Source organism: Gymnogyps californianus, chromosome 8, assembly GCF_018139145.2.
Source record: "Gymnogyps californianus isolate 813 chromosome 8, ASM1813914v2, whole genome shotgun sequence".
NCBI classification, from domain to species: Eukaryota; Metazoa; Chordata; class Aves; order Accipitriformes; family Cathartidae; genus Gymnogyps; species Gymnogyps californianus.
Genome location: NC_059478.1, coordinates 25,813,563 through 25,837,896, shown reverse-complemented (window position 1 = coordinate 25,837,896; position 24,334 = coordinate 25,813,563). Strand labels below are relative to the sequence as shown.

The 24,334-nt window shown below is 37.4% G+C and overlaps 1 protein-coding gene across 2 annotated transcripts in view; it reads right to left on the bottom strand.

Annotated features, from left to right (window-relative positions):
• The window catches only part of MAST2 (microtubule associated serine/threonine kinase 2), a 199,508-nt gene that overhangs the window by 156,864 nt on the left and 18,310 nt on the right, over positions 1 to 24,334 (bottom strand). For both annotated transcript variants that reach the window (XM_050900979.1, XM_050900980.1), the window contains exons 2-3: positions 20,011 to 20,158; positions 16,249 to 16,391 (exon numbers count right to left, since the gene is read on the bottom strand). In XM_050900979.1, coding sequence (XP_050756936.1) covers positions 16,249 to 16,391; positions 20,011 to 20,158 — 291 coding nt within the window. The remainder of the gene's footprint in view (positions 1 to 16,248; positions 16,392 to 20,010; positions 20,159 to 24,334) is intronic.

The following is a 24,334-nucleotide window of genomic DNA, read 5'->3' as shown; positions in this document are numbered from 1 at the left end:
TTTCCACAAAACTAGCAGGTAAAAAAAATGCTTGGATTTCAATTAAAACGCAAAAAAATATATATTTTACATTTCTTGATAGTTATAGTTGCATTTTACTCCAAATTCAATTCAAACTCACAATTCTTGTGCATTACACTACAACACTGCCATGTCCAGCAACGAACATTTCATAAAAACAAGTGCTTCATTGCAGCAGCAATATATTTACAATATACGTTCTTTAAAGTGTTCAGACATCCTATTGAATTACTAATATAACATTGAGCTTAGCAGTTGAAATCTTTTGTTCTTTGTTTAAAAAAAAAAAAAAAATCTAAGCTTACCAGAAAAAAATTGAAATATGATTTTCATGCATCGTTTGAATTGTCACCTGGGCTTTTGTCTCAAGAACTGACAGAGAATATCAATGTGTTAATTGAAACAAGCAGTATGTAATCCACAGGACATCTTTAGCATATGTTTCCTTCCAAGGGCTGACGAGCTTTCTTGGATTTTTCAGCACTAGTCTAATGTTTCCATTTTCAAGCTAAAAATATTAACAAAAATCTTGCACATTTACATAAATATGTATTTTCCCAGCAGTATCTTTCCACAGGAATCAGGCAACATTATATCGAAAAATAAAATGGGAGTATGGTAACATTGGCATGAAAGTGTTGAAAGCCCATCTTTAAAGCTGTATTTCTCTTCATAATTCAAAAGGCCCAGAAAAATAAATCCAGTCAGAAACCTAGCTCCATGATGGAACATTCTTACTGATGAAGGAGAATGAGCTAGTGGATGTAACAAGGCAAAGCTCAATACTCAAAGCTATCATAATTTAAAATTAGACATAATTATCCTTAACAAAACCAGGCACTGTGGAAAGGGGCTTTGGAACAGCTGCTCCTCTTCAATTTAAATGCTCATTTGTTTTACATTGACCTAGAAATCAGTATCCTCCTAACCAAAAGCCAATTAGATAATAGTCTCTCTTTCAAGCTTGTAGAATACTGATTTTTTTAATGTCTTTAGTAGTGAAAGGCAAAGAAATAAACTGCAGATGATGCCACAAGTATACTCTGCTCCAATATGCACAACCAAAATGTGAGGGTTCCCTCCCCAAATTTCTGGAAGGTCAGATTTACAGTCCAGCAAGGACGGCCATCACTTCTTTGTGCTAACCTTTCTGTGCAGTCTCAGCTTGGGACAACCACAGAACACTGCAACAGCAGCACGTGGAAAGATCTTCAATTTGCTGGAGTAGCATCCTGCCATTCCTTCCACCGTAAAAGTAATATGCCAAACTGACAACAAGGAAGCATTACAAGAAGCATTTCCAAAGCTGTCCTTCCAACCTTGCCTAGAGTTAGGTCACTAACATCAATGTTTTTGGAAACAGAAGGATGTCAGATTCTTTCAGTACTGAAATATAAACAAGCTACTTCTCAAGCAACAGAATTAAACACACCCAGTCTCCTACAGACTCGAGTTTGTCTTTTTGTCATCTTGCTCCCTCCTATAGTCCTTACAGAGGTAACTCCGGCTGTCCTACTTTACCTCCACCCAACTGGAGACAGCATCTGCCCTAGCTAATCGAGAGCTGTCATATTTGAGTGTCAACCAGTGCTGCCAAGCCACAATAAACAATGAACTGTCTCTCTCTCAGAGAATGTGAGGGGGTGGCTCCTACTCGGTTCCAATTCTTATGAAATTGCAGTTACAATTATTTTTGACATTTCTTCTTCTTTTCAAGCCTGGATGAAATTGGCCAGTTGCTTGGAAGTTACCAGGAAAGAAGGAACAATTGCAGAAACTTTGATTCCCTACCACTGCTCAACGTTTCTGGCAATCATGATCATTTACACCATTACTTTCAATTTTGGTTAAAGCCAATGCCAAAAATACATATTCATCTACAGATCTGTTCCAGCTCTAAAGAGACAAAATGACAATGAGTGCCAGTTTGATTACACTCAAATACAAAGCCATAAGATTTCTTGGACTTCTGAGTCTTGGCAGCATCCCTAGAGAAAATTCTTTCCATGGAAGTAGAGCCTTTTGTAAATGCATCAACAAAAGAAGCTTCTCAGAAGACTGGTATCATACTGAGTCTGACAGGATCCAGAAAGAAACTAATTAACGCAGGAAACTACTTTAGAAAACAGAGAATTCAATTCTATGAAAACATTAGGTCTTCATAGAAGAAAAAAAACACTCCACAGTTCCATGCTGAAAAAATAATCTGCTAATGCAAAAGGTGAATGGTTTAATATTGAAAGGAGCCTTCCAAAATTGCCAAAGTTGTGAAGTAAAAAAGCCTATAATCTCATAGCAGAACACAAATCTGTACAGTCAAGGTGGAATTCAAGGGAAGGCGAAGCTCTTTCCAGAACAGGTAACGAAGCTGAAGAAACCCCTGTCTCCTAAGGCTTCCTTCTGAAGTCACTGAAGTAGAAAGCAACTAAATGAAAGTGTGAGCTGCAATGGCAAAACACAAACACAACAACAGCAGCACAATACTAAATATACCTCAAAGTTATCAGACATCAACATTATCAGTTTATTGTAGCAGTTTGCTCTCTGTCCTGTGCTCCTGAATTTCCCACACTAGCGGCCCCCTTTCCTTCTCAGTACTGCCTTCAAAGCTTCTTTTGCAACAGAAAACAGAGGAAAAGTCAAAAAAAGCCCATTCCTACCCAGCCAAACAAGAGTCAAGGAGTAAGCAGATTATCCAGGAGGTTTCAGAGCAGCTAGGATGATGTCAATCCCGGGCAAAATAATTATTTTAATCCTGTATCAGCTTTTCCAATTAAAGAAAAAGTAGAAGTAACATCAGTTGTTGAGATTTTTATGGAAAAATAAGGCTGCAAAAAAAATCACTGCAATATCTGAGAACAGTTCTTAGGTGCTTTTGGATGGGGGAGGTGGGGGTCAGGGTGTTTAAATTACTGCCTCTGCTGATAAACTAAACATGTAGACATCAGACTTGGAATTGTTCAGAGCTTTTAACTTGCCTGCAAACTACATTTCTAAAAAATATATCTCTAAGAAACAGCAAAACTTTCTAGATTAAGAACCTGCCAATCAACTGAATTTTTAAAAGTAGCTGTCAGAAGAACTGCTACTAAATATGACCATTCTGTGTCAACAGAAGTCATGCATATAACATTATTCAGCATTTTAATTGATCACCTAGAAATAAATACAAAACCACTGATGACAAACATACTGTAATAGCAGAGTATAAACAGTGAGATCAGCACTGTCAGGGTTATCTGAATGACGTGGTAAGGCTGCTCTATTTAAATATGGTGTTAATGCAACCGAATGGTAAATTACGTTCATAGGAATTAGGATTCAGGCAACTATAGCATGAAGGGAACATCTGCAATTCTGTAACTCCACAGATCTCTCCTGGATCCCTTTTTTTAAATATTGGTACCACATTTGCCAGTTTCCAGTCCTCAACTACTGAAACTATTTTAAGCAATTGGCTATACAGCACAAATAGTAGTTCACACGTTTCATCCTTGAATTATTTTAAAGCTGTGTCACTATCTCCTTTTACTCCCTGAATTAACAACCTCCTTTATTCTGTTTTTAACCACTCCGCTCTCCTTTTAACCATTCGTAATTCTTATTCAGGGGTAGGAGGGGGGGAACACTGCATTTCTCTGCTTTGAAGAAGAGGTCCTTAACTCAGTTCCATGGAAACTATAAAGATGCAGGTCTCTTAGCTGATGTTCCTTGTTCTTCAACAAGCTTTCTCTTTCTAAATCAGTTCATCTTTTTGAAACTGAAAGCAACTTTAGCAGTTTTTTGACTATTTTTAGCTCTGCATACATATATTTCAGTTTCAGCCTTTAGGGTGGCTTTTTGACTTACATTTTGAACCAGAACTGAGCACTGCTAAGGATAAAAGCAATGTTACCTCTCCTCCCATGGGCTCTTTGCTAGAGCTTGATCTGTCTTATGAAACAATCACTGAACACGTAAAGTCTACTCTCATCATGTCCCAGTGTGGCATGTGTCCAGTCTACATGTAAGTAACTGAAGTCTCCCACTAACATTTCATTCTACAGTGCCCAATCTTCCTTGGCACACTGCAGTCAGCATCACCTATCCTCGTCATCCAGTGGGCAATACAGGCCTCAGATTACTACTTCTTAATTAGATCCAAGTTTCAATGTTTAGGTGGTCTGTGCTACTCGCTTGATGCTTTGTCTGTTTCAAATGGGAGCGGGGAGGAGAGTCTTTAAACAGGCAGCACCACCCAGCCACAACCCCAATCTCTTTAACCTTTCCCATCTACTTTGAGGACACAATATTGGGACACAGAACTGCATGTAAATGAGACAGGCAGTCCTCAGCATAGCCATGTCTGAATTTGAGCATTTTATGGGATTAAAGTAATTATCTGTAAAACATATAGTATAAAATGTAATAATTATACTTATGGGTAGTGAACATTATTATACACTTTCCACTACTCTGAACTGAGGGATTCAACAGAGAACAGAAGCTTATAACAAAAAGGATAAGCTCAGTTATGTAGCTTAGGTGAAACGGAGTTAAATCAACTTTATTCATTTTACTTAACACAAAATGGAGTTTAACCAACCTTTCACTGCTTGCTCCAGAATGTGAAACTGTGATTACCTACTTTTGAACCTCCAAACTACTGGAGAAGCTTCCTGATGTGCAAGGAAAAATGGAGCTAACAATTACTAACGCTTGCCCGTGGCTATTTTCAGATGGAGATTTCATACAGCGCAGGCAAAGCTTGATGATAAAAGCCTTGTTAATAATGGGACACAAAAGCAATCAGATAGCAGATGGAAGGGCATGCATCATTAATGTATTTCATTGAAGAAGTTAGGCACCACAACACCTTTCCCTTGAAATTATTGCAATTTATAGCAAGCCAAGGGGAAGAGCAGCAGTTTACCTTTTGCTTATGGAAAAATAGAGGCATTCAGCAGGTAGAACAGTAAGGGATATCTATCACATCATTGTAGAACCAAGTTTAATGGCCAAGCACCCCTCCAGTTAAACGGGTTTTAATCTATTCTTGACACTTTCCCAAGGAAATTGATACCACAGATTTGTCTGACAATAATCCACACAGAACAGGGTCCCCCAAGGTTTTCAACACCTCTCATTTATACAAAGATTTGCTGCCATTTTCTTTTTAAATCTCATCTATATAACACTGATCTCTAAATAACCTTTAGCATTAAAAAAAAGAAGAGAAACGTTCCATTCAATTTATTAGAGTGCTCTCTTGGAATTAAGTTGGTACATAAATCAACTGTTTTGTTTATAGATATTACCTGATATTCATACATGTTCATACCAGCCATAAGAAGGTCTGATTTTCTTTCTACTCTATGTCTGGTATAATTCAAGTATTTCTTAGTCAGCAACATTTTAAACACAATATGTAAATTACATTGAGGAAATAAACATGTCAGCAGGCAAGCAATCATATAGAAAATAAAAAGATGTCATTGTCAAATATACCACTTTAAACAGCTGCCTATTTAATCAGGATTGATGCTGATGCCTGATCAATATAATTTGACAATGTTGACATGGTACTTTTCCTCTCAATTCAGACAGTTCTGCGTGTACACAATATCACAAATTGTTCCTCTTTTCTTTCAAAAACCTCATCAGTTTATCTTGCCAAATTTATCTAATTATTTCATTAGCCCATTTTTTTCTAATAAGATTTAAGATTTCTTTGATAAGAAATGTGTGCATGTGTTTTAAATTCATAACACCCTACATTTTACTTTCTTTTGAAAGAAATTATTTGATAAGTGAATTAAGGCAAAACAACAGAAACTTACCTAAAACCAAACAAATAGTTATCAATAGATTTAATGATACCCACAAACTTTATTTTACATTGCATACTGTCATTTGAGCAGAGTCAAAGAGCTTGTGGATCAAAAGCACATGATTCAGAACACCATTCATTTAGCAAGGAGATACTACAGAAATAAAGGTTGTACCAGAACTAGTAACTGCACGGTAAGCAAGAGACAAGCAAATTTTGAGCAACAGTAAAACTGTAATACAAGACACAACTCTATAACTTTCACACTAAGATTCCCAGACCCATAGTCCACAGCCCAAAGAATTTACGGGGGGGGATTAAGGAGGTCACAGCAGAAGTATACTTTGTGCACAAAGCAGTCCAAATTCATACCTTTCTGGCTATCATCAAATAAGAACTAATTTTTACTGTGGGGACTTTTTTTTCCTGTTTTCTAGGGGTAGGGGAAGCCACAGAGAAAAATAAACACTTCTGGGAGAACACAGGAGGGAAAGGAGAGCTTAGGAACATCAGAACAGGCAGGAGGGATCTTAAAAGGGATCTAGCTCACGCTAGAGACAGCACAGTATGCAAAGCTGCAAACAGGCAACCAAGGTTAGCAACACTGATGAAATGCAAGCAGTAATGAACATTGTGACCTTTGTCTTCAACCCTTGCATTCTTGACACTGTGATAAACACACTATGTATTTTCCTTGGCAACAGCTCATCCATTAAAGTAGTTCAATTACCAATATTTAGAAAATTTGAGATACAAATTTGCCAAAAGTACTGCTGCAGACTTAACTACTTGAAACAAATACATAACAAAGTATCTAACTAGAAGTCTTTGTGTGAAAAATTTAGTGCATGCACTGTAACTTTATTTGTGTAAACAAATCACATAGCAGTATTCTCTATATTAAAGGTATGCAAATACTTATTTCTAATTTTGAGTGAAGACAAATACAGAAACCACTTTAGACCTGAAGTTTCATGTTTTATTTAAACGCTAAGGCAGAGAATTTTAATTCCAAGTTTCACATAATAATTTGTTTTCATGGACAATTTATGAACCCTGACATAGGAGTTCATCATATAGCTACTCTTATTGTCACTATACCATATGACTACATTAAAATAAGGAGGTTTGAACATTCGTATGTTCAATTAGAGCTTTGTGGCTTCAAGCACTTAAAGAACAAATGCTGCCATTAACCTAGACCTTACCCCTCAAATATGCACCAAATATATTAACAATGTTACTGAATCATGAGGTTATGGTGAAAATATAAGTCTCAGTGGATTCCATCACAACGCAAAATCTTGAGGATTTTAATAGGATATTATTTAAGGTATAAAATTAAAATCTCTCATTAAGTTATCTCAACAGCTCATTTAATTTATCAGGCTCAAAAATATTTTAAAGGTTATTTTAGGTTAATTACATTTCACATCCTTTTATGACAGATCTGAAACCCTGCACATCTTTCAATCCTCTATTACAAACATTTCCCCCTTGCCAATAACTTAAAGTTCACATTGACACACATTTTTGCATACTCGCAGTATAGTCTCAACATGACAGCATTTTATATTCGTGATGTACACAGAATTTTTTTTTTTTTTTTTTTTAAATGGAAACTTGGTCATTGCAATATATAACAGAAGCAAGAAGCACCTCAGTCAGTTGTTCCACACTATTTACTAATAAAACAGCTTAGGTAAGCTGGTTTGTTTTGAACACATAATGCACCCTCTCAGCAAATTTTGCACTGTACGTATAGTTGGCCACAACTGCTTTCAGTGAAAAAAATTCTGATCAATCCAAAATGCCACAATACAAGAATTCTCCTCATCTATTCCTATAATAAACAAAGCTTTGAAAAAACAGCCTGGCCATTATTTATCCTAGTCTCTGTTCACAAAGGGAAGAACTACAGATATTGACTCTAAACCAAGCCTGCTAGCGTAATGGTTATTCTGACTTCATATCTCATGTTCTCACAGCACAAGGACTCTGCAGTTCCCACCAGGGAAGAGTTTAAAGCTCACAATTCCTGCAGAAATGCTCGGGTTAGCAATAATAACATAGCAGAGCCAGGTAAGAGATCAAGGTATTCCCTGGCTTTTGAACAACTGACTTTAAAATCTAAATATCTTTAACACAATCAGAAATAAGAGAATGACACAGGCACACTATATACAGTGACTGCAGGAATAAGTTATTTCATAGCACCCTCCATTTGAGCTTCAAACATTTTCCACGCATTAATAAACTGAGCTTTACAGAAAGTCTGAGGTATACTTTACTTCCGGTTCTACTGATGACCAAATGACTTAACCTCTCTGTATCTTAGTTTATCAAAGTTCAGATATCAGGGCTGTTGCATAAGTCTCAGGCTTTAATACGGTACTTCACTTACAAGGCTACACTTATCTCTGTCAAGAGATTTCACCTCTCCCCCTCTAGTAATCTCAAAGTAATATGGACTTTAGATTAACTTTTAGGAAAGATTCTGAGCTGCAGCTGTTCAGAGGTGAAGCATACAAACAACTGTATTCCCATTTTCCTCCAAGTGGTAAAATAAGCAATCACTTTGTCTCTGGAGCTGAAACTGTTTGGATGGCTGGAAAGACACATTGCATGGCTTGGATAAACCAAAATGACACAGTATAGGAAAACATACCAAACAAAAAACAGCAGCCAAACGTGGAGGATTATGCTACTCATTTCTAGAGCATCTCTAAAGCTTTTACTTAAAGAGTGAGAGGGATTTTTATAGACGTTCTAAAGATCAAAACAGTTCGCATTACTGGAACAAAGTAGTTTGAAACTTAGGAAAACAAACCATTTCATGTTTAAAGACTGATCCTCCTATTGTCACATCCTAGGAAACAGTTACCAGAAGCGTCACCAGAGACAGAAGGCAGCCATATTAAAATACTAAATGCGGACATCTCACACTACCTTTCTATGGAAATACCTGCCAAAAATCACCAAAATAAAACAGCCAATTTTTTACTATTTTAAATGAAAAAAATGAATTTTTATTGTCTACATCAGTATGTTTTTATATAGAGGTCAATAAGAACCACAGAACAACACTTTTAGGGAACAAAGCCTCACTCAGTGACAATGTGTGTTCAAGACAGTCTGAATAATTCTTTATATTTTATCATAAGTTCCCCACAGGTCCCCAAGCAAAAAAGCTAATTTTCCATGCACACTACAGCAGTTTCTCACTTTACACCTACAATAGTGCTGCTGTCAGGAAGAGAACTGACTGCATGTGCCAAAAATCAATTCAACACATTCATAGACAAAAAAATAACACACAGCATTTGAAGATAATGAGAACTGCAATCATTCAAACTGACAGTCTAGTGCCTAACAATTATCACAATGCAAGTTTTATGAATTCATATTTCCTACTATGACAAGCCTCAGGTTACACAGAACTGTGTCCAAATTTTCTTTCAAGTATGAAAATCTCCTTTGAGCCAATGAGTCCACTCCAAAATGGAATTCACTTAACTGAAGTGAGTAAAAAGATGCTGACTGTGTTTAAGTAACATGCACTATATATTAAATATAACTTTAGTACAGAATTTATCACAATTATTTGCTGTTCTTCACACAGATACACATGAATTGCTCAGAATGAAGTTTACTAGTGAAAAACCTATCAGGGCTATCAGTTTTGAGTGCCATTGTGACACGTGTCCCGAATCTATCACAAAAACACACTGAATTATAGCATATGCATTTTAGTTTTCCTACCAGAGATACCTTAAAGCTGTGACAAAGGTAAGTCTCTGCAAGCACTCTAAACACTGCCCAATGCTCAGAATTTTGCTCAGAACACTTAAATACGTTCAAAGAAGCTCTTCTGCAGTTTGCTTACAATGTCATTACTTCTTTGCAAAGGCCTTGTTCTCCACTGTTCTACATTATCAGATCCAAATTCCTTGTTCTTACTTTCAAGTTTTATCATTCACCTCATGCCGATACATACAACCCTCTGTCTAGAACTTACTGCTTACCTCTTCCTCAAACCCAGTCCCTTCAAACAAACGCAAGCCTGGACACTGCTTTAGTTCTTCAAGGAACACTCATCTTCTATCTATCTCCTTATAGGCACATCTTCCAAAATTGATGACGTACCCAAACTCTCAAAGATTCACCCATAGACTTTGCAGCATAAGTAAATGCAAATTTTTAATTAGTATGCATAAACTTAGACTTCACAGGGTCTTAATTTGGAAATCCACTTACTTCCCATCTCAGGTTATTAGAATTACAACTGCTATTTTAAAATGCAATTTCCATGACTTCATACAGTAATAAAATCCATTCATTCATATAACCATAGTTTCTGCTATCTTCTGCTTTTCTAACAATATAAAAATAGGAAATTCTACTTGTACAGTCAAGTATTGAAAGTTCTCTACACCCTAAAACAATTTATGGTCTTCATCAGCTATAACTTTAATGATTATTCTTAGACAAAAGTAGTTTCAGCTGTACGCAGCAACATTTAAATAGTCAACACGTTACCACCTAAAATACAAACTAAAAGTAAGGTTATCTATGACAAAACATTTTGGGAAAAGAGCAGCTGCATGTTTCAGAACACACAAATGTAAACGAAGTTTCCTCATCAGATTCAAATGTCTGCTTCTGTAATAAGTACCCAGTCAATCGGCAGGAGGTAGCTCTACGCACAACTGGCATTAACGATTTGTCCCCCAACTAGTATTGTATTTTTCAATAACAAGACAGAGATTACAACTAATTCTTTTGTGAGGAGGTAGAAGTTTAAGCTCTATGCACTCACCTCACTGCCAGCATACATATTGAGCAGAAAGGTGGAGAGTGCGGTGGAAGATCAGATACTGTCCTTTGCAAACTAATGTTTAATTTGCTAGTCAGATACCTGCTAGTCACAACAAACTCTATTCCTTCCAAGACCTCATCACTGAGATTAACAACCACTACCCAGATGCCTGCATAAAGCGGAGATCCTAAATCATAAACAGTAAATCCATTAAAGCACTAGGGACTATGTAAGAGACCCAGAGACAGAATTTTCTTTTATAACTAGGAGGATTTTTGAAGTAGAGTATAAAGAAGCTTGAACTTCTAGTTCCACTGCACTTCATCAAGCCTTTTGAATTATTAGTTTCTGTATTGAATTGACAATCAACACAGAATTAAGGTCTCTTTTAGCTACAGTCTACAGGAAAACACCTCTAGCGCTTCTTTAGGTTGGCCCTGTAGCAATAGTGTCGTTTTGTGTTGAAAATGCAATTCACTATACTGAGACCTCCGGTACTGCAGCACCACCTAGCAGGCCATCGACCAAAACACAATCAGGCAACTCAGCTTCTGACCCAAAAATTGCAAACAACGATTTATATAATTAGCTCCAAATAAGATTTTTTTTTTAATTATTATTTTAGTCATAACTATCCTAACCATCATTTCTCTGTTACCAGAAAAAGAATGTTCCAAACCATGGTATAGTATTAAAATATGAAGTTAATTCATACTCCAGCTGAAAAAAAAGGCCAGGTTACTAGCAAGTAGTTACTGTGGAACACGATCCCAGAAATAACATGCCTGTGCTGTAAAATCGCTAACTATTACCAGGATATCTAAAAACGTTTTACAAAAACTTACTTGGATCTCGGAGTTAACGATTTCTGTCAATTGCCGAGGCCCGCCAGCGGATGGCAGACCAGCACCACGAACGCCTCAGCAGGCTTCCGAAAAACTAGCAATTGCATTTGGCTTTCCCGTGAATTTAAAGGGAATTACCTAAGTTGTCTCACCCACGCACCTAAATCTGTAGCCAACTAGCCACTCTTCCTGGTAGCCAGGAACGATACAGATTTGAAGTACATCCTTTTGTAACAAAGAGCAACCTGCACAGGGGAAATACACTATTATGGGAAGTTTATATATTAGGTACAATTGATTCTATTCCTAATATACCTAAAATGAAATAAAAAAGCAAAGGAGTAAAAATTTAGAAAATAAACAGTAAATACTCTCTCCTACATCTAAAAAGCATACCCCAACTTGGACATCAAAGAAAACATGCCACAGCGTGAAGTCTGTCTCAGTTACCAGGTTTCCAATACACGCTTCCTTGCAGAGCCAAGGACCCACCATCACAAGGATGACCGTTGTCCCCATTCCACTCGGTATTGCCTAATCCGCACAGCTTTGGGGAACTAAACGTTCAGAATAAATCAGGCTGAACAGGCAGCGTCACTGGCTCGGTGTTATTCAACACAGGAAGTTCTTCAGCTTGTTAGTAATTTCAAGTCTCTGCATTTGAGCCTTTCGGTCCTCCAGATCATTATTCAAGATCTGAGAGGCTTCTTTTTTTAACCACTTCTTCTAGAAGACGACCAGGGAAGGGTGAACTATCTGGCACTCTCCACAACAGCAAAGAATATGCAATTGTCTCATTTTGTTTTAACCATTACCTTACAAAGTAAATGTAAAACCGTAAGTCATTTGAAATTATTCTCTGAAGAGTAGACTGACCCTACAAGGAAATCTTGCAAATCTGACATCAGAGCATTAACTGAGCACCAACTGCTTAGTCAGTAGACTTCACCTCTGAAGATGAAGAAATGGATCTGACCACGTACCATGTGGTACAGAATATAAGGAAGAAAGTTTACACTAAAGAGAGAACTGCAACCACCTGGCTAGAATCCTCAACCTCATTTTCAAAAATGATGTTCAGTTTTTCAATTCAAGGAGTACAGTGCGTTTCAGTTCAGTACTGGGAGCACTTTAGAAAACTGAAGTTTGTAAGTATTTAAAAAAAAAAAAAAGGTTCAAAATCTCTTTCACAAAAGTATCTAATTTTCCACTGACAGGCTTCTTCAAATGTTTTCCCATCACCACAGTTGGGAAAATGAACATGCATGGTTTCTTATTCTTGGAACATCTCAAACTTTTCCAGGCATTAGATAGTGAGCAATGCATGTAAGATGTAGTCCTAATTAACAGGTAGCACACTGTCAGATGTTTCTTTCACAAAGTGCTGGAGATAGTGCTTGAGATGCTCTCTATGGGAGGTGAGGGGGTGGGACACACACACAAAAACCCCCACATCTCTCTCCACAAATGTAAATACATATTTAGCATTAGCGTAGTGCTCCAGTTGAGCAACCTGTCCTTCACAGCAAACATGAGGGGAAAATCATCCCTTGCCCACCCATAAATGCTCCAGCCCTGGAATATTAACACCTTACAGCATTGCTTCTGGCAATCAATTTCATTCACATTGAGTTTTGTCAAAATAAATATTTGCAAGACAGACACTCCCAATCTACCTCCTCTACAACAACCACAACTTTCTCTTCACAAGCTCTTTTTCCTTTCTAAAATTAACAAACCCTGATGTTCTTCATGCCTTTCTTCATAAGAGAATGCATCCATATTCCTGATCATTCACTTCAGCTGCCTTCAAAACACAGTCCAACTCTTTTTACGACAGGGTGCCTGCAGGTCAAGATTTCAAATAAATAAACCCCCAAACTAAGTCATAAGAGATTATCCACATTATTATCCTTCTGTTCCTTATACACACTCCCTGCGCCCCCAGTTTTTACTATATTTGGGTCTTGAGAGCAGAAAACACCACTGAGATGCCCACAATGATGCTTTATGTCTTCTTTCTCTGATTGCTTCCTTGGCTATCTTGGGGATTTAAAAGTCTTAAATAGGATGCTCCGCACCAGAATTCAATCTACTAGGACCAGAGCCATCCGTCTTAGGGGTAGATGATCAACTGAAGGTCGTCTTCCGAAATCCTCACATATATTTAGAAGGCACACAGATCAGATCAACATCTATCATTCGATGATGACAGCACTCAGCATTCAGTCTGCCCTGCTTTCTTTCTCAAGTCAAGGATCTAGCGGCAACTGCTATGCAGACACATTAATCCAGACTATCACACATGTATGAGCTGAAAGATTCTGCCTAACAATAAACTGTGCTTATGTAGTTTAGCATGTTAGAATTTGATGTATTTCCAGTTCTTGAGTTGTTGCTGATAAGTAGCCTAGCTATCAGTCTTGTTTCAGAAGCTGCAAACTAATTTCTACAGGTTTGCTATTGTTAATTTATCTTTTTGCTTTGCAAATACTTTCAAAGTTGAAAAGAATGTAATTTAAGCACAGCAAACAGTCTGTAGGATTAGTAGTGGTTAGAAAGTAAAAAAAAACACATTACTGAATGCCAGCAAAGCAATTTAGCAAAGGAAAATCCACCGATACCTACAGTGCCAAAAAGAGGCAGCAGAAACAATGCACATAGCTTTGAGTATTCTGGCTTTCCCATACCACACTCCCACTTCTCTCTAGCTATCCATCTATCGTATTATAACAAATAATAAAAGAATTAAATGCTCTAGCAATCAAGGCTGGCATATTAAAATGACACTCTGCATTACTGAACCTACTCATCTCTTAATAGAGCTATTCTTCAAAGGAGATTAATTATACTGGCAAGAGACCTTTTGCTATTCTAATTTGTGAAACGTATTTCAATACCACAAGTATATTAAAACAGCTGCAAACATGTGACTAGCTTCAAGATCCCCAGACTCACTGTATTTAATTCCATGTTCATCTTGTGACCAGCTCTTTAGTCATTGCTTTAGAAGCCCATTTCATATAAAAATTCTTAATTTCTAGGCTTAATTAACTGCAACTGTAATTAACATACAGCCCACCATAAAGTATAGAGAGATAGGAAAGCGACCATATACTTCAGGACCTAACACCATCACAGAGGAACAAATACTGGATTTATAGCTGAATTTCTCTGCTTTAATTAGAAAGCAGAGAATTTTAAACTATTTTAAAATAAGTTACTGGCATTGCGTTTCACATCAGAACATTTGATAGCACAAACACTGCCATGACAAACTGAAAATACATCATATTAGTAATATGCAGAATTGTACACAGCTGTTAAGCAATGAACTAGTATTCCAAATTAAATATCTGAGAACTAATGCTTTGTTTTAAAGCACAGTTATTTTCATTAACTTAAGCTATGAAGCTTCAAGGCATTTGCCTGCCTCTAGAGAACAGGCCTGTATTTTAACATATTACTTTTTTTAATCCCCATCAGATAAATACTTAGATGCCAGGTTCATGTGAGCATTTTCCCTTTCTGTTGATATAGTCAAATTATAACCACTGCTAAGAATATAAGTTTAAGGCAAATACTGAACAGGCACCAAACTAAGACACAATACAGTTAAATCAAATCAGAAGAATTTCAATACAGTAGTATGTCTGAAAATGCTAAGACTACAGATACTTCATTGTGAAATCAAAATTAGTAGTAACACAAATGCATGGGCTTTTTGAACTTTAAAGATTTAAGTTTCTTTTCATAGGCTGGTGGTGCCAAACTGTCTAGGATCCCCCCAAACATTCTAAGGGCTAACAATCTAAGGGCTACATCCAAGGTGCACCCTTTTACTTAAGGGGTCATTGCTTCTGAACAGTTGTACAGTGTAATATAAATTTACCTAGTTACTTGCAGCTCTATAAAGTAGTGCACATCAAAATTTCCTCGAGTAAAACTTGTTATACAGGCAACTCTATGGAAGTTTGGCAAAAAAAGCTTCTAGCTTTGCTTTTAGTCTACTATTTAGCAACAATTTCTGTTGCATATATGACTGCTCACAAATAACTGTCTTTTCCTACTCATATTTTTCTTCTCCTTGCACTTTAGTGATTTTCAATATTTAGAGGTAATAAGGAACATCTACAAACAAAATGTGTGTTCCTTTTGGTTTGCAGTTCAGTCTTGACTATAGCCATCTGAGTTTCCCCCCCATACAGAATACTCTCTTAGAAAATACTAATTTAACAGCTACAACCTTCTTCAAAAATACATTCACTTTACCAAAACCTTTTGACAGAAACCACGCAGAAGAGCAGATGTCAGTTCCAGCTCTTCGATTCCTTGGACAGTTATCCCTTTCAGCTTCATCCTAGATATTCTCTAGGGAACCAGGCAGAGGTAGCTACTCAGAAAGATGTTTCCCAATTAAACTTGTTTTAAATGGTCAAGTTCCCGTGCTCACATCTCCCTAGACTTCCAGTGATATTTTCTTTCAGGTATCAAGGCAGCTTAAGTAGCATTGAGAAGGAGCGTCCTCAAAAAGAAATTATTCTTCACACACTTTTTTTTCCTGCTTTTTGTCAAAAGCAGGATGAACATATTCTCCTCCTAATTCATGCTCTACCCTAAAAAGGGCCCACAGGAACAAAATGCTGCATTCACTGAGCAAGAGCAGGGAGAGCAAGGTAAAAACTAAAGCACAGGATCACACCACTTTTTATTTATAGCACAAAATCATCATGAGGATTCCCAGACACACTCACCAAACCAGCAGTAAGTGAAGGAGCAGATTGCCCTAGAGACTGATTTCTCATGCGGACCAGGTTTGAGGTATCTCCAGGTGGCTGCCATATCGTCTGTCCCACTCCACTGTGGACACTATTTGATAGGGGAAGTAGCTGTTTTCCTTTAAAAACAAAACCAAAATACTATCAGCTTGTTTTTAAACAAGTTTGCAAGTTCAAAATACAATGCTGAAAACAAATATTGCATGTGGAGAAAAAGCAGTTAATAAAAAAAGCAATTTAAAGGTTTTGGTAGGTTAGAACTTGTACGAGCACAGTACCTGTTAATTCATTATGTTTGATAACTAAGTATTTCCAAAAAATCTAGTTTATATTATGAGGTAATGGGTAAATCCAAGACCTTGTAGAAACAGACTTCTATCACTTTATACCTTTCTATACTTCACACAGCTTAAAAAGGAAACAATATTTGCTGCCTATCAAACAATTTATTGCCTTATAGTGAGGCAATGTTAATGTTGCAAAATGTCTTAAGTATAATATTAAAAATTCTCATGAAAATGCATTCATAATTGTAAAATACTACCTCTTCTAAATAGCTTAGCCATCTAGACATCCCCACTTTCTCCTACCATTGGAACACTCAGCAGTAGATTTCATGCAGCTGTGATCAGAATACAGTGTATGTTTAAACATTGTTTTGCTTTGAACCATGGATGGTTATTTTCTGTCTAAAAAACTTCACTCTTCAGCAATATCATATTATCTTAAAAGCAAAACATTCTGTAGTTTTCCCAAGTCTCTCTTGTATCTGATTGATCAGTGTAGACACTAATCTCCCATGCTACATACACAAACAGTGAGAAGAGTAGTTTCTATCTCAACAAGTTCACACCGTTGTACTTTACTGCAGGAAATACAGTAATCATTTAAAAGGATCTGCTCAATACATTTTTTCCTAGTCAATATACACTCCTTTTTGAAAATGTCAAGCAGTAAATTTCCACAATGAGAAAGAACCAAAGTCAAAGTTGGTCATATTTTGACTCCATCAAGCTTGACAGTTTCCTTTTATGTACAATGTAATTCACAAAAAAAAAGAGAAGAAAGATAGTCTTGTGGTTAAAAACACATAAGTGAACGAGTCTGTAAATCTGGGTTCCATTATTAGCTTCCAGATGACTTCCTCTGTAACTTTGGTCAGTCAGCCTCTGTACTTCAGTTTCACCATCTGCAAAATGGGAGTGAATAATACCTCTTTTCCTTAAAATTAGGACTGTAAGACTAAATTACACACACCCTCTTCCAAGCACGGTGAAGACAGTTGCGTTCAACGGATTATTACATGCTCAGATACTACAACAGGAATTACAGGGGACTAAGACATTTGTTGCAATAAGTAGCAGGAAGAAGTCTACATCTTTAATCACATATACTGTAGAAAAATACTTTTTTCTCAGAGGCAGCAAGCTATTTTACAAATTCAACTTCACCTTACAATTAGATGTGAACTATTACATTCATTACATAAAAGCAGCTACAATATTTGGAATACTGTCACATAATGTGATTAGCCATGATGCTGGGGGGGTGGGGAGTGGGAGCGGTGCCTTTGTCTTTTTTTTTTTTAAACTTGTTAATTTTCTGTGAAAGTTACAAGCAATGGGCCAAGTACACATTAATAGAATGAATCAAAGTGTATGAGAGATGAGAAGGCTCAACTTCAGCTAGCAAACAGAGACACAGCATATTAGCACCTTTTTCCCAGTCCCACTCAAGCTGCTTACAGCTGTGGACATGATTTTCATGGTTTGCTCATTTTCAAGATTACATGTAAATACAATGACTCCTCTTGTCTGCAGAGATCTAAAAGTACAGAAAAGTACATTGCTGTATTTATCTCAGTAAAGCACTAACAAAGATATCCTATCATAGCAATTCAAATCATATAATTATCTAACAGTTCAAAATGCCAGTGCTTGAGAGCAAGAATATCTTATCTCCATAAGATGTAGTTATCAGTATCTCCTCCTCCTGTCAGTATCCAGGAAGACGGAATTCCATCAAGAGTCAAATCTAAGCCAACCAGTTTGCATGCACAATCATCTATACTCTTTAAACTTATTTGCTTCTGTTGCAAAAATAAGGTGGAATTATTTTTGGGATGGAGCTTGAAGCTAAAGCCTTTCCCTGCCATGCCTCAAGTCCTACATACATTCCAAACACCCACATTTAAAACATATATCTAAACATCTACATTTTCTTTATCCAGTTGGGTCAAACTGATCTTGTCAGGGCACTTCCCCTTCTTGAATCAGGCCACAGTAGGTTGAAAAGTCATTAAGATGAAGCAACAAGTTCTGGAGAACATTATTTCAGAACAGAAAATTTACAAGAATGTTAGCTCCAAACAGAAAAATCATATTTAAAAAAGAAATAGAACTTCTCCAGCTTTCCTGCTTCCTCCTATTTACTTTTCTTTGCTTACTTCTACTCCAGGGGGGGAGGAAAAAACCCACCAAACTACAGTACTATCTTCAGCCATTGTAATCAGCCAACAGCTGTGTAGTTAATAAACTCTTCACCTCTAGCAATTAACCCACCTTAGAGAACAAACTTAGATGAGTGCAAAACATTATGAATGTTTCCATTTTTCAGAAACAAGCCACTTATTACAAATAAAACATTAAGACAAGGCCAAGACAAAATAAAACGTGCATACTTTACTGCTTATTTAATTCTATTACACCTAGCACCTCAAACATTAAAAAATTTATCTTCTCCTGATAAAAGACGGAGGGACCAAGACTGGCCGTATTTTCACAGTCATGTAAGTCAAGCCCATGCTGCTGCCAAAATGGGTGGTTTCACCCTCTTCCCCTCCCACCTGAGAGTTTCCAAGCCTTCTTGTTCTTGCACTAACATGCAAATAAGCAAACAGTCAGCCTAATTGGGGAGGAAATGGGCTGCAAGTTAACCCTACAGAACAACAGTGGTATTCAGGCAGATCAGCTCTTTCATTCTAGACTGATCATGCAGCTCTGTATGTTCTAATGCCAGCATCACAGACTTTGATACCAGCTTTAAACAATTGTGAAACCATCCTCTAGCCCACATACAAAGTCTTTGAAAAAGAAAACTACTGAGCTTAGTCCTCCATTTCTTGGCTAATTACTAGACTATGCTCACTCCATGGTTCTACAGTTGACAAACTAAATTCTCTGACAGGGCTGCAGATTGTGTTCACAAGAAAAAAAACAAACTTTATACAAACTGAAAAAACACCTAGTTAGTAAGCAAGATTTTTTACTTTGAATCACAAATGCCTACAGTGCTTTTGAAGCCAAAAAGAAACTAAATAATAATTTGAACCTGATATAAAACTCAGCTTCCCAGTAAGAAACAATACAGCAAAGCAGGCAAGCTTACAGTCAGTGCTGACCTTAAAAATAAGAGGTAAGAATGCATCACTGTGTTGCCTAAGTTCCACCGCTCCCTTCTTTTAACTTTGCACATTAAGTCTTAGCTTCTAACTTTTCACTCTGGGCAATATACAGAATTTCACTCCAAATCCACTCTCCCTTTTTCACTCTTTTCTACTAATATTTCTTTTTGCATCTTTCTCTTACACAAAATTTTGTATGCCCTCCCAAGAAGAGGTCACCTCTAGTTTTAAAGAAACGACTTATCAGTATCTTTTATTACAACTGTTATGCCAACAAGTAATACTGCATCTTTAATACTAATGAATCATCATATGGTCTTTACAAAATGGCATACCTGACAAAGAACTTGCCAAACTACCTCTTCGTAGCTTGCAGTCGTCTTGACTTAGCTGACGATGGAGCTTGGTTTTCCCAGCAGATGAAAAGATGTCAGGATTGCTGAGCTTCCTGCAACGTAACGGAGTGGACTCTGTTATCACCTCCTGTAGAAAGAAAAACAAGCAGAATTTTGTTAATGACAGCTAAGTATCTGTTTTCTGAAACAGACAATCTCCAAAGCATAAAAGACTGTTTAAAAAAACCCCAAAAACCAAACACTCCCTCCCCCCCAAAATTGCTTAAAATTGTAAATCCCCCTCTTTTGTGCCACACATCTGCGTGGAAAGCACATCACAAGATCCCAGTCAAACATGGTCCTTGAACACCATTGCTGTAAGAAATATCATAAATAATAGTCAGAAAAGGCAATTATGCTACAGCAGTTATTTGCTCTTATAGTACGTAGAAAAAGAGGCTACTGAAAAATTAGGCTCAGCTTTGATTCAAGCTATTTCCTGCTAAAGCAAAGAGTATTTTCTCCAAATTTCTTGAATATTTATTCCATCCAGTCTATGAGTAATATACCTATAAAGAAACTGTTGCAATGTCTAATTGCAACCCAAAACTCCTATTATAAGTTACAGCTCTACTACAGGACCATATGTATCACTAAATAATAATTAGGATAGAGATCATCCTTTGTGTAATGTCTTTGTTATTACTATAAACAAAATTAGACATGTATTTGTCAGAAACACTCCCACACATGTAAATTCCTTTCACAGCATACAGCAAACTTTCAATCAAAATAGCAGTAGGTAGAACAGTGGCAAGCACAACCACAGTGCTTTCCTCATGCATTTAATTGTTCTGGAGGTGTCAAACTCTCATTTCATACCCGAAGAAGAATGACAAGCATAGCTATCATACATTGATTTGAAGATAATGTGACACTTTCCATTACAGCCTATATAGATGAACTCGGTCAAGTTCTCCCTTCTCTGCAGTAGTGCAACATGTTCCACGTGTCTTAATGGATTGCTCCATTTTACTTCAAATGCCTCTCATTAGCTATACAGCACTTCAAGCCATGCTTATCCTCATAAAATCTCATCTGAGGCAGAAAATAAACTGAAAGGAACACTTTCCCTGCATGATACATCACCACATGGTTTAACATAGTTTTAAATCATGTTTAAATCAAAAATTAATGTACCAGTAGTGGGGTTTAATTAAAATTTGCAGATTCCGGTCAAAATCTATTTCTGAAGTCATTAATTCAAATCTATTCAGTCTACAGTGTTATGCCTCAAACTGTCAAATCCAGACCAGGACTACACACTCTAAAAACTTTTAAAAAAATTTTTGGGGGGGCGGGGGGGGGCAGGGAGGAAGGAAGGACACGAATAAAGTGGTTTTACAAGAAAAAAAACTGAATTTGGATTTGAAGTAGAATCCTCACTTAGCTGAGTCATTCATTCTCAACCTTTCTTAGACTCCATCTCCTTTTAATCATGAAATCTTTTGGCACTTCATAATAGTAAAGAACTTTGTTATTTGTTTGAGGGACACGAATGCTTTGCTCTACATGTGCTTCAGTAGTGCACCTTTCACAGGTTGAGAGGTACTGTGCTGATACAATTTCTTCCTCTGGTTACGGTTAGACATTCAGTCGCCGCACTGTCTAAACCAGATCAAGAGAGAGACCTGGGTAACAGAGTAGGTCAGTTCACTTATCCAGTTCATCACACAGTTGCAAACAGTTGTGTTGGTGCAAGAGTGGGGAGAGGCACGAAAACAAGTGACCTGGGGTAGAGAAAACTGCTTGAGCGGAAAATTGCTTTAATCTTAAGGTTCTTTGCTCATCTTGGAGCAAAGAACCTCACATCTTCATTTGCATCTGACCTTTTCCACAAAGGTACTGAAGACCTTCATTTCCAGCAGCCTGTACTTCTGTTTTTCGGTCATTTGGAGAGCTGAAAAGACATCTACCACACTTTCTGTTTGTACTTAAGAGTAAGCTAAGTAATTTTAAATTGTGACATTCGCAGTCCCCCAGCATGCCTCTGAAAGCTGCAAAGGCCAAGGGCAGAAAGTCTTTGCTGTTTCTATTTGGGATGGCAGAACGTGGTTACATATGTACATATGTCTGTAAGTAGACGTACAGAAATATACACACACACTTTTAATATGGCCTGTCCTAAATGCCTATAACATCTAAAATCTGTCATGCTTCCCCCAACTTTGACAGTCCAAAATTACCATACCTCAAAAAAACCCCAGGTTACAAGCAAATTAGTTAAAAATCTTATCCAGCCTACCCTCTCACATTCCTTATGCTTCAATTCCAACAAATGTTCCCAGCATCCTTCAGTATCTAGCTACTTCCCTGAAACTAGTCATAACTCTATTGAAAGGCCCTATGCACAAGATGCTACTGGTCATCCCCGCAGTCCACGTACTGCCTGCTTACACAAATCCCTGGAAAAGCCAGCTTTTTTCCCCACTCTCACCCTGCGCAGGCCATTGCCATGATTGTCTTGCCTTCACCAGTGCATTTAGGTTCCTTTAGGAAGGGGAAGCACAGTCCTGCTTGTCAGGCTGATGCAGCAACTGTAGTTGCTCTTCCACCATGTTCAGCTGAGTTGAGGCAGGGCGAGGAAGGGGGCAGGCAGAAGATACACAGAAGCTAGTGCCAGTAGAAACGGTAGCCTGCCCACCTGGCAAATACATCTGCATCCAAGACAGAAACAGAATACACCCCTTACTTAAACTGCGGCTTTGGGGCACCCCCTTTACGTCCTGTTCCTCCCACCCAGCACAAATGCCAGAAAACAGAATTTGGGGAAGGGGACACAGGAAAGAGCATCAGGGAATAGGGATAAGGCTACGTGGAATTTTCTCAGCTGCTTCTTTGCTGCTACTTCACTTTCACAAACATCTCGCACATCTCGATGATGGTTTAGTGTGACGTCCTTAGCTTGAAAGGTACACCTTACCTCATTAACAAATGTCCAATAAATCTAGTAAAGTTACTCCAAGTCAACAATTAATTTAACATCCAAATCAACAAAAGGAACAAAAATCAGCACATGCAAGAAAACAGGACTTTCTCTTCGTTTGAGAGAGAAAAACAAGGTATTCTTTTGCCTGCAAAAATTTCAGCAGAACAATACTGTACAAAAACAATTTTGAGATTATTGTATTAATAAGAATACCCATCAACAGTTAAAATTAAAATGTCAAGATTAACATGAAGAAAAGTGTTCTAACTGGGACTTCTTTGTTTGTTCAAGGTTTTGGGGTTGTTTGTTCAAGGTTTTGGTTTTTGGGGGTTTTATTTGTTTTGTTGTTTTGGTTTTTTCCCCTCAGCTGCATATTCACCTCTCCTCCAACACACACACATATACATCTCACCCACCTTTCTCAGTGAACTGCAACTTAAAAAACAACATTCATTCATTCGGGGCACCAAAGTAATGAAAGGCAGTAAAGTCAGAAACAAAAGTACTCTAAGTCATGTTACAAGCAATTTCTGTATTTTACATCCCCTTTTTTCCACCCAATATAAAGACATTTGCATAACCCTACCAATCAAAGAATGTGCCCAGTTCCCTGCCCTTCCTCTTTACACAGAGTCTCTTCTTATCGGTAAAAATAATTACAAATTCTTAATCTTTCTTCTTGAGTTACAGTACACAGCCTTTTTGGATCCGCTAATATCTAAATCAAAAGTACCCCAACTGAAGGAGCACATGGAGCACCAACACTGAAGGGCACACCTACTTCTACCACAACATCCGCTCAGCTGCAACATCCTGCCTACACACACCTTTCAGGTCAACCCAATGGTATATGCTACTTCTCAAAACATCATTCCATACGCATTTCTTCAACAGCCATCCCAGCTTAAGCAACTCCTCCCCACCAGGACTTGTATCACAAAGATATGAAAGGAACAGTGGAAAGGTAACAGCTTCCCACACTCACCAAAGAATCTAGCCTGTCTTCTACAGGAGATAGGCTTAGTACATATTACATATGGAAAATTCTTCATAAGCCCTTTTTTTGTTAAGCACATTAAACACTTGGGCAATATGCAAAAGACTACATAGTTGTTGAATGTTTTGAAGAAAGGGACCCCAATCACACTCTGCAGGTTTATATACTGTTAAACTCACTTTTCAAATATTAAAAAAAAAAAATCCCATGCACTGTTCTGAGACAGCCTATTATGTTTTAAAAAATGCTAAGTACAACACAGCCAGTTTAAAATATCATTTTCTAAGAGCTATGCCTATATTGTGTCAGCAAAACAATGAAGAGGGAAAGTTTTAACT